This window comes from Anolis sagrei, chromosome X (genome assembly GCF_037176765.1).
Source record: "Anolis sagrei isolate rAnoSag1 chromosome X, rAnoSag1.mat, whole genome shotgun sequence".
NCBI lineage: Eukaryota > Metazoa > Chordata > Lepidosauria > Squamata > Dactyloidae > Anolis > Anolis sagrei.
Genome location: NC_090034.1, coordinates 37,876,228 through 37,893,025, shown reverse-complemented (window position 1 = coordinate 37,893,025; position 16,798 = coordinate 37,876,228). Strand labels below are relative to the sequence as shown.

The following is a 16,798-nucleotide window of genomic DNA, read 5'->3' as shown; positions in this document are numbered from 1 at the left end:
TGCTCCCTGAGCGCTTCTCCTATTAGTAGCCTGGCTGACACCCGCTGGACCATTGGAAGCTTCTGAACAGTTTTCAAAGGCAACCTCACGCAGAGCATGTTGCAGTATTCTATATGGGATGTAACCAGAGTGTGGACTCCTGTGGCCAAGTCAGACTTCCCAAGGTACCATATCTTGGGGTACCATAGGGAAGGGTTAACCCTCCTGGAGCCTTATGTTTTGCTGTCTGTGCCCGTTTTGGAGATTTCACCTCACTGTCTCTGTGAGAATAGGATTTTTCAGAATGTGGCTTGTTGTAGAAAGGACTGGCAATAGAGCTTCAGTGGAGACTCCGGGGCTTTCCACACAGCCCTATATGCCAGAATATCAAGGCATAAAATCCCACATTATCTGAGTGAGGACTCAGATAACCCATTTCAAAGCAGATATTGAGGGATTTGCTGCCTTGATATTCTGGGATATAGGGCTGTGTAGAAGGGCCCCTAGATGATAACTCTTCCAGGAGTGGATTTCCCTTCCTTCCGAGGGGGTAGATTTCCCTCCCTTTCTATTGTCTCACCCCTGTTCTTAATTAGGAGTCGTGTGTAAGTTGGGTGTTTGTAACTTGGGACTGCCACAGGGCCCTTCCACACAGCCCTATATCGAAGAATATCAAGGCAGAAAATCCCGCATTATCTGCTTTGAACTGGAATATATGGCAATGTGGACTCAGATAACCCAGTTCAAAGCAGATGTGGGATTTTCTGCCTTGATATTCTAGGACAGGGGTCTTCAAACTAAGGCCCGGGGGCTGGATGCGGCCCTCCAAGGTCATTTACCCGGCCCTCGCTCAGGGTCAGCCTAAGTCTGAAACGACTTGAAAGCACACAACCCTATCTCATCAGCCAAAAGCAGGTCCACACTTCCCATTCAAATACTAATAACTTTATATTTGTTAAAATTGTTCTTCATTTTAATTATTGTATTGTTTAAAGTGTTTTTTGCACCATAAATAAGATACATGCAGTGTGCATAGGAATTCATTCATGGTTTTTTTCAAATTATAATCCGGCCCTCCAGTAGTTTGAAAGACTGTGACCTGGCCCTCTGTTTAAAAAGTTTGAGAACCCCTGTTCTAGGATATAGGGCTGTGTGGAAGGGCCCTTAGAACAGAAGGTCTAGCTGAGCCTTCTTCCTCCTCTGCGTGTTCCATTCTGCCCAAGACCAGAAGCCCGCCCATTCCTCGCCCCTCTTGCCACGCCTTTCACTCAGGGACATTTTCAGCTGTCGCCCTTTCGTCAAACCACCTCTCCGCCTTCCTTGTGATTCTGTTTGCTTATACCCAGAGCTTTTTCTCTCCACAAGGAGACTCGGGGCCCTTCCAGACAGCCATAGAACCCAGAATATCAAGGCTGAAAATGACACAAGGTATGCTTGGAACTGCGTTGTCTGAGTCCACACTGCCATATCTCCCAGTTCCAAGCCGATAATGTGGGCTTTTCTTCGGCTGTGTGGAAGGCCCTCCTGTTCCACGTGGATTTCAATACAGCCGTGCGGAAGGGCCCTCTGAGGAATCTGCCGAAGCGGGCGAAAAGGGGGCGTGGCTTCTTCCTCAAAGGAGAAGAAGGGACTTCCGGTGCCTCCTTCCGAGCAAGCGGAAGCGAGCCTTTCGCCATTTTGTTGCGGGCAAATGGCAAGGCGGAGGGGGCGGGAGGCGAGTCGGCGGGCGGGCCGGAGCGCGTGAGGAGGAGAGGCGCGGAAGGGGGCGAGCGCGCGCGCCTTGCAGCGCGAAGGACCTTTTGGGCCATGTACGTGGGGCGGGCGGGCAGCGGGGCCGAGGGCGGTCCGGCGCCGCGGACCATCTTGTCGGCCGGCGGCGTCGGGACGCTTCCTCCCTCCACCTCGGCTCCGAGCGGCAACGGGAGCGGCAACGGCGGGAGCGGCGCGCGCGCGGAGCTGCTGGTCTTCGGCTACGCCTGCAAGCTGTTCCGGGACGACGAGAAGGCGCTGGCGCAGGAGCAAGGCCGCCATCTCATCCCATGGATGGGAGACGCTTCGATCATGATCGATAGGTCGGTGCAAGCCAACTCCCCGCCCGCCTGCCTCGCGCTTCTGTTTGAGATTGTGTGTCTTTGCCCCGCTCCCTCCAAGGGCTGGGCTGGGCTGGGCTGGGCTGGGCGGCGGGAAGGGCGCCGAACGAAGGGCCTTCTGCCAAGCAGGACCTGGGAGGCCTTTGGGGCCATGGCGTGGGGAAAGCCTCCGCCTTCCAGCCGCTTTGGACGTCAACTCAACTGGAATTGGAGTCCCATACATCTGGAGGGAGGGAGGGCCCAAGTTGGCCCAGGCCTGCTCTGTGAGCCATTCATTGAAAAACTCGAGCCAAAGGTGCTGCAGGATGTCCCGCAAAAACAAACCACAATTGCAGTTTAATACACTGTTTCCATGGTTTTTAAATGACAGAACCAATGAGGAAATGATATTTATCACCCCACAACAAAAATCGTGTTACTTTCGGCCCTGCCACACAGCCATATAGCCCAGAATATTAAGGCAGAAAATCCCACAATATCTGCTTTGAAGTGGGTTATCCAAATCCACAATACCATATATTCCAGTTCAAAGCAGATAATGGACCTCATCACACTAGAGCAGTGGGTCCCCAGATGTTTTGGCCTTCAACTCCCAGAAATCCTAACAGCTGGTAAACTGGCTGGCATTTCTGGGAGTTGTAGGCCAAAACATCTGGAGACCCACAGGTTGAGAACCACTGATCTAGAATACCTGGTAGTCCACCAGATCTGCTTTGAACCGAGTTATTTGAGGGTCCTTTCACACAGCCCTGTATACCAGAATATCAAGGCAGAAAATCCCACAATATCTGCTTTGAACTGGGTTATCTGAGTCCACACTCAGATGTGGGATTTTCTGCCTTGGTATTCTGGGGGCCTTTCCACACAGCCCTATATCCCTGAATATCAAGGCAGAGTTGTGGACCAAAACATCTGGGGACCCACAGGTTGAGAACCATTTCACTTAGAGAATGAATCCACTTTGAATCTGGTTTCTGCCTCCTGCCTTTAACAGCCTCACAAAACTACAAACGCCAGAATTCTGCATGAGTCAGAAACCAGATTTAAAGTGGATTCATTCTCTAGCGTGATTAAGTAGTATGTAGGATTTTATCCAGTTGTGTGGAAGGGGTGATAGTGTAACGTGAGAAAGTCAGCCCAGCGGGTTATCTGGTCCAGATTTGTGTGCTTAAAACAGCCAGCTATTTCTCTGTGTGCATCTACACCAGTCATTCTCAATCTGAGAGTCCCTAGATGTTTTGGCCTACAACTCCAAGAAATCCCATCCAGTTTACCAGCTCTTAGGATTTCTCAGAGTTGAAAGCCAAAAAATCTGGGGACCCACAGGTTGAGATCCACTATACTACACCAAACACTCTCAAACTGTTTGGGCCTCCAACTCCCAAAACCCTCTCCAACTGGTTCAATTGTCAGGAATTCTATGAGTTGGGGGTTCAAACAGCTGGGTTGAGGAGGCATGGTTCTACACCAGGCATGGGCCAACCACTTAATCGGCTGAGGGGGAAAGGAAGGGGCCTGAGGCTGTTAGGAATTGTAGGGGTTGAAGTCCAAAACACCTGGAGAGAGAGTTGAAAAACACTGTTCCACGCCTGTTCTATGCTGTGGAACAGTGTTTTTCAAACTGTGCTCCTCCAGGTGTTTTGGATTTCAGCTCCCAGAAATCCCAACCAGCTTCCAACTGTTAGTAATTGTGGGAGCTGAAGTCCAAAACATCTGGAGGAGCACAGTTTGAGAAACACAGCTATAGAATGAATGCTGTTGAACACCACTTCAACTGCCCTGGCTCAATGCTATGGGATTTGTAGTTTGGGGAGGCACCTGCACACTTTGGCATAGATGGCATCATCAGAACATTTCATGACACCACAACTCCTGTGATTCTGCAGCATTCAGCCCATGGCAGTTAAAGTGGTGTCGATCTGCATTCATTCTCCTGTATAGATGCCAACAAGAAGGCCATAGTGACAGCACCATACTATTCTCAGCTTCCCCAAACTGTAGAGAAGGCTGTAGTGCTATGTATTTTTACCTGGAAGGATGTGCTTCCTTACATATACCGGCACTTTTTCCAAGTAAACAAGCACAGAATTAGGCAAATTAGCATACTGTAAGTGCTTCCTGGTCTGTGGCGTTTTTTGGCCCCATGAAAATAGGCAGCTTTGGCGTGAATGCGGGATCTTCTGTTCTCTCACTTGGCTAGGGTCCCTTCCACACAGCTGAATAAAATCCTACATTTTCTGCTTTGAACTGGAATGTATGGCAGTGTGGACTCAGATAACTCAGTTCAAAGCAGATATTGTGGAATTTTCTGCCTTGATATTCTAGATTAAAGTAGAGTCACTTATCCAACATAAATGGACTAGCAGAACTTTGGATAAGCAGAAATGTTGCTTAATAAGGAGGGATTAAGAAAAGCCTATTAAACATCAAATTATGTTATAATTTTACAAATTAAGCACCAAAATATCAGGTTTTAGAAGAAATCGACAAAAAAAGCAGTTAATTACACTGTAACATTATATGGTAATTATTGTATTTACAAATTTAGGACAAAACGTTGCAATGTATTTAAACATCTATGGATCCAGGTGGGAGGCAGACTGCGTTGGATAATACAGAAAGTTGGATGCGCGAAGGTTGGATAAGCGAGACTACTGTATATGCCTGTGTGGAAGGGCACTAGGTTGCCAAAACAGTACATACCTATATCTAGCATCAACCTTAAAGGATAACAGTTTATATGGTTGTGGGTTTGAATCCTTTGACATTTTACCTCTATGAGAGGGCAAGTGACTATGTGTAGAGAAATAAAGTATGACCCTTGTATCTGGGGGCAGGATTAGCATTTTCATTTATCCATATCTGACAAAATAAGTCCTATCTCGACAGTGAGAGGCGTCTAGTGAATCTTAACCAGGGAGAAAGATGGGAGTTTCAATCAAATAAATACATAAATTTCAAATTATTGAAAATGGTTCAATGAGCATATGAAACCACTACAGTACATATTATACTTTAACATTCATCATTTGAAAATCACTTAGATAGGCCAGCCAGCAGAAATTGTTCTTTCCTGCTGTTTTCAACTCAGATGGCATATCCAGCTAATCATCCGCATTCTACAATCTTTACGCAGTTATAATGACATGTAGTCACACTACATCGATAATGTTCTACTGGACTCCTCATTTTATTTGCTCTAACAGACTGACATGGCTACCTCTCTGTAATTGGTTTTGATGATGATAACAGGTGAGCCATCACAGAAAATGTAGGAAATGGCTCAGAAGGGCAACTGCTTCATTCCTGTGTCTTTATGTAAAGACACAGGAATGCAGCTAGCAAAAAATTGGCAGCTTTTGATGATGATGAATATCCGAAGCTTCTTTCTAGATGGCTTGGCCTCAGGCCCCTGGCCCCATTGTGCTCCCTCCCCGCTGGCAGAAGGTTACTGGAATATTAGGCCCCTCCCCTTTGTAGGAGTGGGGTTTATGTGTGTTGGGGACTGGAGTAATCTCCTTTTCAAACCAAATGTCATAATGGCTCCTCTTAAGAACTGAAGGATGACTAATGTTTTCTATATACACACACATTCATATACATTAACCCCTGAGAAAGAAGAAAATAATTTATTGGCTTTTCCTTTGCAGTCCAGATGGGCTTAAAATTAGGTTGGCTTGGCCTGCAACTTCCATTATGAATTGTTTTGAGAGTAATTTTCTGTAGTAGTTCTCCAGAATTTTACATCTTTCAATCTGTTCAAATGACAGGTTGATGGATTGTGTAGTGAAGCCATGTATTGTTGCACTGCAGTAGACACATCCTTGTTATTTTACAGGTTTTCCTCAACTATAATATTTCATTTGACATGTTTCAAGGATATCTTTGTAATCAGGCTTTAAGGGCTCTCGGTATTCTTCCTGGTGAATACAGACTTTAATCAGAGATTCCTTGCAGCCTAAAGTTCAAAATATGTGGTGGAGGCTCCTTCTTTGGAAGCTTTTAAACAGAGGCTGGATGGCCATCTGTCGGGGGTGCTTTGAATGCAATATTCCTGCTTCTTGCCAGTGGGTTGGACTGGATGGCCCATGAGGTCTCTTCCAACTCTATCATTCTGTGATACTTTACCATGCTTGTATTATTCCTAGTACATTTAGGACCGATGTGTATAACAGGGAATCCTTAGCCACCTGCTACTGACGGTTCTGCTAAAGTAATTAATTTTTACTTCGTATATCTACCCATCTGTTCATCATAAAATCAGAATCTTGTAGTGATTTGTGACTTCCTAGAACCTGCCCTTTTCACAGTTTTCACTGTATTTTAGGTAATATGTTCCTTAGGTCTAGGTCAAAGGTGTCCAACATTTGGTCCACCATGTGTTTGGGAGTCTCAACTCCCAGAAGCCCCAACCAACTTGTCCAATGGTCTGGAATTCTGGGAACTGAACTTCAAAACACCTGAAAGGCCACAAGTTTGACATCACTGGTGTAGGTAGTGCTATATTTTAAACAAAAAAACCTTTCCTTTGTTTGTGTAATTGTTTGCTCTTGTGATTCGTTTAGCTGACACTGTGATAACCCCAAAGACCCAAACTTCCCTGAGGGATGGATAGTGTTTACTGATGGCTATGTTGTTTGCTAATGGTTAGGTAGGGATTTTCTTAGAGGCAGTGAGGCTGAAATGATACTATTTCAAATAGTGATTAAGTCTTTAAAGCACTCAGTGCAAGCAGAGTCTAAAGGGCTTTGGTTTGAAAAGGGGTATGTGATATATTGTAAGAGTTTGCTCCTTCCATTGTTGCCTTACCTAAGCCATGTAAGTCGATAGGATTCCAGGCTCCAAATTGACAACTATTTTTGTGTTGAAATAAATGTGCATGAAATGATAACACTCTTGAGACTGGACAAAGCATAAGGTATTTTATTTTTTAGTAGTACCTTAAAATGAATGTCCTTTAACAGTTATTTTTATACAGAAAAGTGCTACTGATGCCAAGTGGTAAAGGTCTTTCTGGATACGTGGTCAAATGAGTTGTTTTTAGTTCCAGGGTTAATAGAGAGCTAGCGTGGTGTAGTGGTTTGAGCACTGGGCTATGACTCTTTCCAAATCCCTGCTCAGCCATGGTAAAGCCACTGGGTGATTTTGGGCAAGTCACACACTCTCAGCCCTCTCAAAACAAATGTTGCCAAGGAAAGCCTGTGATAGGCTGCCATAAGTCAGAAATGACTTGAAGGCACACAACAAGAATTAATGCTAAATTGATTGGAGAACTTGAGGCTAACCAGATTGAGTAACAGTTGAACTGTAAGTGTCTTATATTTTTCTCCAGTGCATCATTTTGTTGTCCAACAAAAAGCTAACCCAATTTTTCAGTCTTTATGGTGCCACAATACCATTTTATGTTTTTCTGTAAATGATGAGATTGGGGCAGGGGTGTCTGAAAGGGAAGTTTACAGACTGCAATGAATCTGCTGCAAAAATGGTGCGAGCAAATTCTACATATATCTATGATCTTTAAACAATCTACATATGTAAATTAAGGAGGTTTAAGAGATATACGCCAAACACAATACAGAACTGGTCATACAGGTGGAGACGACTGGTACCTCATTTTCCAGCCCTGTACTAATCTCTGTCTTTAGACTGATAAATATTTACCCTGAATAATTTTTGTCTTCTGGAGGAGTGAAATTGGCATCGGTTTGTTCAATGCCAGTAAAATACTTTTTGATTAGCAGGGTTGTCCTCGGAGTAACAATTTTTAGTTACGTTAGTATTGATCCAACAAGCCTTTCATTCATACTTCATATGCAGGGTCCTTCCCAGAGTGATAGAATTTACTGTTGCCATTGTGCCAGCACACTTTTTCTTGGTCACAAAAAAAGGATGGAACTCTTGACCTTGTTCATTAAATCTAACTGGGTTTGCACAAATAATGCATCAAAATCCAATTCGTATATGTATGGCACTCTTAACTTTAAAGAACTATATTTTTGTGAGGGAGATTTTAAGAGAGATTCTAATCTGCCAAAGGTGAATAAGTTAACAGTTGCTTACCAACTGCAAATAAATTACATATTTGTGAGGGAGCGTATTCATCTCAACATTCTTGTTGCAACTTCTGTAGAGAACCTCCTTAAATTGCACATATATTACTGTACCTATACATGTTTGTCTCTCTATCACATAACCCAGCACTTCTTTCCTCAGCCACATGGCTAGGGGCCGAGCCTAGCCATCATTTTACCTCCAATGGATGCAAGTTTCTTTGGTGAAGATTTCTCCTGAGAGTTCAAGACTAGCAGAAAGAAGCGAGGAAATTGCGACCGTTTGGTTCTTACGGATAGGTATTTATGTATTTGGGTTTGTGTAAATGTAAGCTATTTGCCTTTGCAAAAAAAGTATTTTGGCAATGGTGTTGAATGGTTGAACCATAGACGGTAAGAGCTATAAAGGAATTGGTTCCTCTTTAACTATTAAGATATTTTTGCCTTTAACTGTAATAGTCTTTAAGGGGAAATTGAGGCTTCTCTTTAAAAGGAGGTGGGTGAGACATAATTAGTCAGACTGATTTACCCTTAATTTAACATATGAAACCATATTATCCTATTGTATGTGGTAAGTATTTCTGTAATGGCAGAAATTAAAGCCCAAAGTTCTTTTCATTGACCATCTTTTTCATGTTGCAGGTATGATGGGCGTGGTCACCTGCATGACCTTTCTGAATATGATGCTGAATATTCCACATGGAACAGAGATTACCAATTATCTGAAGAGGAGGCTAGAATAGAATCCCTCTGTGATGAAGAGAGGTATTTAGCCTTGCGTACAGACTTGCTTGAGGAGGAGGCAAGGCAAGGTATTGCTCAAGGACAACTTCCTGAGTTAGAACATTTTTAATTGCAAATTTAAAATCATGTTTAAATTAAAAAATGTTCCCACTCATTTTATACTTACTCTTTCTGATATTATTTTGACAGTACCCAGTGGATTCGAAAAACAAGCGTCTTTGCGTATCTGAGAGGACCTCAGGATAGTTTATATGTAGAGCCACACAGAAATTGCCCAAGTTTTGAGGGCAGGCTGAGAATTGAGACACTTTTAACTGTTCTTCTTTAACAGTATTGTATCAATGAAAACTTCACGTTTTATTCTATGTTATAAGCAGAAATGACTCTTAAGACATCTTGGCAGGAGAAAAATGATCATCCATACTGATTATCTTTTCTGCTCCCTTGGACTGGCAAAAGTCTCAATGCTTACAGATGTCCACCCACAGGGTGAATTTACTGTAATATTTGTGCTTGAATGTTAGGTACACACCATAATATATTTCAAAGAAACCTGTAATTAAACCCATTTCCTTTCTTAATTGAATTTTACCTTTCTATTGAAGAGGAAGAATATAAGAGGCTGAGTGAAGCTTTGGCAGAAGATGATACCTATAATGCAGTGGGGTTCACGTATAGCAGTGATTATTATGATCCTTCAGAACCCACTGAGGAAGAAGAGCAGCCTTCAAGAGGAAAAGGTAAAGATTCTGTGGAATAACTGAAAGTAAAAGTGTTTCTTCTGAGAAAGTCCTTTCCTGCTTAACATGCAAACTATAATTGGAGGTCTGGGAAAAGTAGACTTTACACATCTGCGATCTTCTAATGTCACTTTTAAAAAGCAGCGAACCTGTCATCTAGTCCCATAAGGCAAATAACTCCTGCATTGTTTTCTGTATTATCTTTTACTAGTTTTGTAGATGGTAGGAATGCTGTGAATGTCATTTTTCTTTATTTCACAAATCATGATAGTTTGACTAGCAAATTGACTATATATGGAAGTGCTAGAAACATCATCAGATCAATCTGTAATTTGTTGTAAAACTATACTGAAAGACTCATCAATGGCTGCATTTAAATTAGAAGGGGGGCTTAAGAGGAGTGTGCAGGGTTGTGTGCAGGTGCCAACACTCTTCAATATTTTATTAATGATTTAGGCCTCGTGATCACATGTAAGGCCAGTGGGCCGAATCCAGCCTGCCATGTCATTTTATGTGGCCCGCAAGGCTTTCAATGCCAGGGCAACATAATTATATGTTTTGATTAGATAACATAGACTGAAGCCATATAGGACTTAGATAAAAACCAGCACTTTGAATTGTGCTTGGAAATGTGTTGGCAGCCAGTGGAGCTGTTGCAAGAGAGTTGTTGTACAGTCCCTGTAGCCAGCCCCAGTTAGCAGTCTGGCTGCTGCTCTTTGGACCAAATGACAATTCTGAGCAATTTTCAAAAGCTGCCCCATGTAGAGTGCATTACAGTAGTCCAACTGGGGGGCATATAATCAAGGCATACACCACCGTGATCAGATTGAACAGGCGCAGTTGGCACACTAGCTTTAATTGTGCAAAAGCACTCTTGGCCACTGCTGATGTCTGGGTCTCTTACGTTCAGAGCCGAATCCAGGAGTATACCCAAATTGTGAACCTATGTTTTAATGGGGAGTGTGACCCCATCTAACACAGGTTGAATCCCTATTCCCAGATCTGACCTTTGACTGACCAAGAGCACTTCTGTCTTGTCTGGATTAAGCTTCCATTTGTTTGCCCTCATTCAGTTCATTACAGTTGCCAGGCACTGGTTTAGCACAGGGACAACTTCCTTGGAATTAAGTGACAAGGAGTAATGGAGTTGGGTGTCAGTTGCGTGTAGATTGCACCACACTTCAAAACTCTGGATGACCTCTCCCAGCATATGTTGAATAGCATGAGGGACAGCAGAGAGCCCTGAGGGAGCCCACAGGCCAGTAGCCAAGTAGTCAAACAGAATTCCCCAGTATCGCCTTCTGAGAACATCCCTCCAGGAAGGAACGGAGCCACTGAAGAACAGTGCCTCCAAAGCCCATCCTAGAAAGGTGACTCAGAAGGATACAGCGGTTGATGGTATTGAAAGCTACTGAAAGGTCCAGGATAACTGATAGGAACACACTCCTTTGTCCAGTTCTCTGTGTCGATCACTCACCAAAGCTGTCTCTGTTCCATAACCAGACTTGAAACGAGTCAGAAATTGATCTAGATAATCTGCTTCATGTAGGAACCCTTGGAGTTGAGAAGCCACAACACTCTTCAATACCTTGCCCCAGAAATGGGAGATTGGAGACTGCTCTGTAATTGTCAAGCAATCTAGGGATTTTTTTTTTTAGAAGAGGTCTTGTCACAGCCTCCTTGAGGCCCGCAGGGTTGGAGCCACTGAAGAACAGTACCTCCAAAACCCATCTTAGAAAGGCAACTCAGAAGGATACCATGATTGATGGTGTCAAAAGCCTCTGAAAGGTCCAGAAGCCCTGATACAAGGAGACATTCATCATTTCTCTGACTCATGCCAGCATTCCCCTTTTGGCTTTTTTGTGAGCCAGGAAAGACAAGGGTTCAAAACACATGTGGCTCTCACCTTTCTAATGATTCTGTCCACATCCTTAGGCTGAACAAATTGAAAAGTATACATCAACACTGTACAAGCAGGAACCAAGGTTGCACCCATGAAAACTGTATCATTTGTGACGTCTAAGCAAATCCGAGCGATCTTATCTGAAAAATGTTGGGCAAGCACTTCACAGTGTTAATAAATAAGTTATTAAATAAAATAAAAATGAGGGGGAGTAGCATAAAAGTACATTGCCAGAAAATTTGATGGTCAAATATTAGGATATTTATGTTGCTGTTTATGTACTGTGTTTCAATTACAAAATTAGTTGTGTGTTACAGCTTATCTTCTAATTTATAGTTTCTACAATGAAGATAGAAAATTTGGAAGAAAATGAAGAACCTTTTATTGCTCCTTTGGGTTTGAATGTACCATCTGATGTAGAACTGGTAAGTGTGTGTGTGTGTGAATATATAGTCACCTTCCACATTTGCTGGAGTTAGGGCCACAGGACCCTTGTGAAAGTGAAAAATCACAAATGTATAATGTGATAATATTTATTCATGGAAGAACACCCCTCTAGAAATTTATAGGTTTTCCAGCATGATTCTATGGTCATTTTCCTACTTGAAGCAGACCATAGAATTGCATTGAAAAACCTAGAGATTCCTAGAGAGGTGTTCTCTATAAATCTCTTGGTCCTCCAGCATGAATGGAGGATGTTGACAATAGAGTCACACTGGAGGACCTGGATATTCCAAAAAAGGCCATTTTAAATCCAATTTTTAAATAAAATGTAGAAGGACAAATATATGTTTGTAAACTCAGTTTTCCCTTCATGGTCAATGTGTTTGAAGTGCAACCCAAATTAACGTTGTGTCCGTCCCCCCCTTGCAATTTTTAAAAAAAACAAAATACTATTTCAACTAGATACAGAAAATGAGAAAGAAAAGGGAGCTGGAAAGTATAAAAAACTGTAAAAATGAGATTCCTTCTCTCCACCTCCCCTTCTGACTTCATTAATTGAGGTATTTCTGTATTATGGCAATTAGGTTGACTCTGGCCCAGCACTAGCATGCATCTATTTTCATAATAAAGATTGGGCATCCCGTATCCAAAATTGGACCAGAAGTGTTTTAGAACCTTCATTAGGCATACATAACTCAAAAAAGTAGCATATCCTGTTATGCTTTCATCCTGAATGATGAAATCCCCAAATTTAAGACAAATCCCTTCCAATCTATATTTATCACAATGGGGTGAGGTGGGGATCTTAACTGGTTGAACTGATTTCTGTAAAAATTAAGATGTATACTACTTTTCTCTTTTTGGCATAGCCACCAACAGCTAAAATGCATGCAATCATAGAACGGACTGCAAACTTTGTCTGCAAGCAGGGGGCCCAATTTGAGATTATGCTGAAAGCAAAACAAGCCCGAAACTCTCAGTTTGACTTTCTGCGGTTTGACCACTACCTCAACCCTTACTACAAATTTATTCAGAAAGCTATAAAGGAGGGACGGTATGCTACAGCTGCACAAAAGAAGAAAGATGAGAAAAAAAGTAAGTTACATTTTTCAAAACAATACACAGCAGTTGCAGTCCACATTGTCTGGTAATACATCCAATTCCTCACGCTGGTTGGCCAAATGATTCTGGAAAGTGTTCAATCATATACACAATTAAAATTTAAATTAGCTTATCACCAGTATAGCAAGCCATTACATCTACCCTGCTTTAAAGCAGTCTCTTCCTATACTGGAGAGTCAACATGGTGTAATGATTTGTACATTTGATTATGACTGTACTTTCTGTATTCAAGAGCTAAGTGAAGCATTTATATATGCATATTCCATTGAGCTGTTGTGGGAAATTTGGGCAGAAGTAGAAAATAGTGTTGAAACCTTTTAATTTTGTTTACATACAAGGTAATTTCACTATCTCCTAAAATGCTTGAAGGTATGGTGCAATGTAATAATTACTTTTTTTCTACTGTAAAAAGCTGTTTGACCCTTACACAGCCATTCCAAATCATGAATTGAAAAGCTTAAGATATGAAGTCAAGGGATATGTTTGATCTCAGTTGCATAACCTACATGTTTCTTTAGCTATTGATGCATACAAATTATGTATTGAAAAATTCTGAAAACCATACCTTTCTATGCCACTCTGAAACAAATTACAACCATTACATTTTCCCATAGATGTAAATGAAGATGCAGATAAAGATGATGCTGATGAAGATGATGCTGATGGTGATAACTATCTGCATCCAAGCCTCTTTGCTTCTAAAAAGCACAATAGACTTGAAGAGCTCATGAAGGTATTTACCCAAGAATTGTATATAGTATTGCATATCATCTTTTTTGTAAGTGAACATCTCAACTGCCGGTATTCAGGAAGCAAGAGGCTCCACAAACATCTTGTAGGATTTTAACTTTTTGCTTGGATTGACAGCACACTGTGTCATCACAAACAGCTACAAATATCACCATTTCTGAAATTTCTAAGTCGCTCACAAACAGGAAACAATCAGGGCCAGCTAACATCTCCCAACAAATGATTCCCCCAGACAGGAAGCAGCCAGGCTTTGAAGCTGCAAGGCTATTCAGTGCTAATCAAGCTGTCCAATTGCAACATTCACACTTGCCTCAAACAGACAAAAGTTCTTTCTCCCGCCCTTGACAATATTCCACAGATATATAAACCTCACTTGCCTTGTTTCCAATAAACCTCACAACCTCTGAGGATGCCTGCCATAGATGTGGGTGAAACGTCAGTAGAGAATTCTTCTGGAACATGGCCATACAGCCCAGAAAACTCACAGCAACCGAACTTGTCTTTATGAAGCAAATTTCAACATTATTATTATTATTATTATTATTTATTTATTTATACCCTGCTTTTTCTCTCCACAAAGCGGCTATGGATTATAGATGTCAATAACAGTTTTTGTCACACAGCTCTGTTATTTCTAGTCTACCCCTATACTAGATCTGGATGTAAATTTGAGGAACAAATGATGTAAAATAAGGTTTAAATCAATTGTTGGCTTTAGGTAGTGAAAGCCACAATTGACCTTGCTGTTTGGGCCTCTGTAGTGGATGACGATTGTACGTAACCATGTTACTTACAATCAGTAATGCTGTAAATATTTAGTAGGATGAGCACCAGTGAAAAAATAGGTTTTGTTCATCAGCTAGATTTAAAGCAAAAAGCATATATAATCAACATGTTGCAATACAGGTCTCTTATCCAGAACCTCAAAAACTTTTAAAAATTGAAACTCTTTGTCCCTAGTGCCCACTTCTTCCTTTGCACTTTTTGCTCCCTCCCTCCCTAGCTCTGAGGGCTACCTTACTAAAAAGGCAGGAAGTGTGCTAAGAGGCGGGGAAGCGTCTGGAACCTCTGCTTTTTACAAGGGCCTTGTGTGAGTTGCGTGGCACATATAATAAGAGCCTTCCCTTCTTCTCTTTCCTCCATCAAAATTTCTTGACAGTACTGCAGCAAGGTCTTCTTGAGGGAAAATGCAATGGGTACTGAATAATATGTTTAACGCCCTTTCCCCTTCATTGACTATGTATATACAAATACAGATATACCAAGCCCCACAAAAATGTGAAATCTGAACACTTATGGCCCAAGAGAGGATGTTGTTGTTGTTTAAAAAGCAGGAATTTAGGAGGAAGGGACATCTACTCACTCCCTGTTGTTAAAATAAAGCCTCTCCTGGGCTAAAATGGCCAAACTATGCGCCAAAACATAGTAAGAAATTTCTCTATTTGAGAGTGTTTGAAGGCATTTGGGCACAAGAAAAATGATTTTTTAAATAGTGGATGCATTAGCTGAGGTGGCACCCCCCTTGCATTCCACAACTGTCCATGCCTATTCTAAAATGTAAGTAATTGGGATGTGTCATGCAAGATAGGTTGTACAATTTCAAGTGCTGTATTAATGAGGAATAACAGTTTAAGTGTGTAGCTTTTGTCTCTGTCTAGCAACCCTAATGTTTTGAAATTCATTTCCAGGTATATAATTGAAATTGCCCTGCAACCTTTTTAAACATAGACAATAAACTAGGGCTAGTGAATCTGTAATGTAAGAGGAAATCAGAATCTGATGTCTGTGTATGTTTTCTCCTTTCTGCAGCCTTTAAAGGTGGTGGATCCCGATCATCCACTGGCAGTGCTTGTTCGCAAGACACAGGCTGAAAATAATTTGGCTGCCCCTCAATCAGCTGAGGGAGCAGCTGTTCCACCATCTCAAATAGACTATTCTTCAGATTGTAAGTATATTAGAATAAGAGGATTGAGAATGTAAAAAGATTTTTATTTATAAATGAGACTTGTAAGAGGTACTCTTACAATTTTTAGCAAAAGTGCCACTTCATAGCTTGACTGTATATTTCTTCAGTAGCCCCCCCCCCCCCCCAATTCTTTGGATGCAACTCAAAGCCTTGGTAAACAACAGAGAATTTGGCTTATTTATTTGCCACACATTGCTTGAAGTTGTGTATCAAAGGCCCGAGTCATTTTTAATAAAGGAGCATGAGTGCCCAGTGCTCATAAGATCAATCCAGCGCACTCCCTTGGCGTACAAATGACTTTCATTTAGGATCTCTCTCTTCCCCTCTTTCTTTGAGATTCAAAATGAATTGGATATTTAAACTGTATTAAAATGCATACAGAGATCTAGGAGAATTTTAAGAAAACCAGGTTTAATAATGTGATCAATGATAGACAAAATACTGGCAATATTTGATGGAATGAAGAGAACATTTCTGAGAGTCATTGAGGCATGAAAGGGTGTAGTTGGATCTGATCTTCTGAGCAGCAATTCCCTCTCACTTGAAATCATGCTGGTTCCATTTCAGTTGATCAGACAGTGTTCAGTTTATGTCATAAGGAAGAGGGAGCCGACCTTGTTTTCTGCTGCCCTGGAGACTAGGACACAATGGAGCCATAGGTTCAAATTACAGGAAAGGAGATTTCCACCTGAATTCCTCACTATAAGAGCTGTTCAACAGTGCAACTGGAGCTCCAGGTAGCTCAATGGGTTAAACCCTTGTCGGCAGGACTGCTGACCAAAAGGTCAGTGGGTCGAATCCAGGGCGCAAGGTGAGCTCCCATTTGTCAGCTCCAGCATAGACATGAGGAGCCTCCTACAGAATGGTAAAACATCCTGGCGTCCCCTGGGCAACATCTTTGCAGACGGCCAATTCTCTCACACCAGAAGGTCCATTTCCTCCTAAGAGTTCACTTCCTAAATTTCCTACCTGTGAAAAGATGGCAAAGAGGCTGCTAGTCTAACTTAATT

At 41.9% G+C, this 16,798-nt stretch overlaps 1 protein-coding gene across 3 annotated transcripts in view; it reads left to right on the top strand.

Moving 5' to 3' along the window:
* Positions 1 to 1,289: 1,289 nt before the first annotated feature.
* Positions 1,290 to 16,798, top strand: part of SFSWAP (splicing factor SWAP) — a 66,010-nt gene continuing 50,501 nt past the window's right edge. The window contains exons 1-7 of one of the 3 annotated variants that reach the window (XM_060785636.2): positions 1,290 to 2,051; positions 8,762 to 8,931; positions 9,469 to 9,603; positions 11,843 to 11,931; positions 12,820 to 13,045; positions 13,687 to 13,805; positions 15,632 to 15,767. In XM_060785636.2, coding sequence (XP_060641619.2) covers positions 1,786 to 2,051; positions 8,762 to 8,931; positions 9,469 to 9,603; positions 11,843 to 11,931; positions 12,820 to 13,045; positions 13,687 to 13,805; positions 15,632 to 15,767 — 1,141 coding nt within the window. In that variant the 5' untranslated portion in view covers positions 1,290 to 1,785. The other 2 variants (XM_060785637.2, XM_067473206.1) reach the window with 2 other exon arrangements.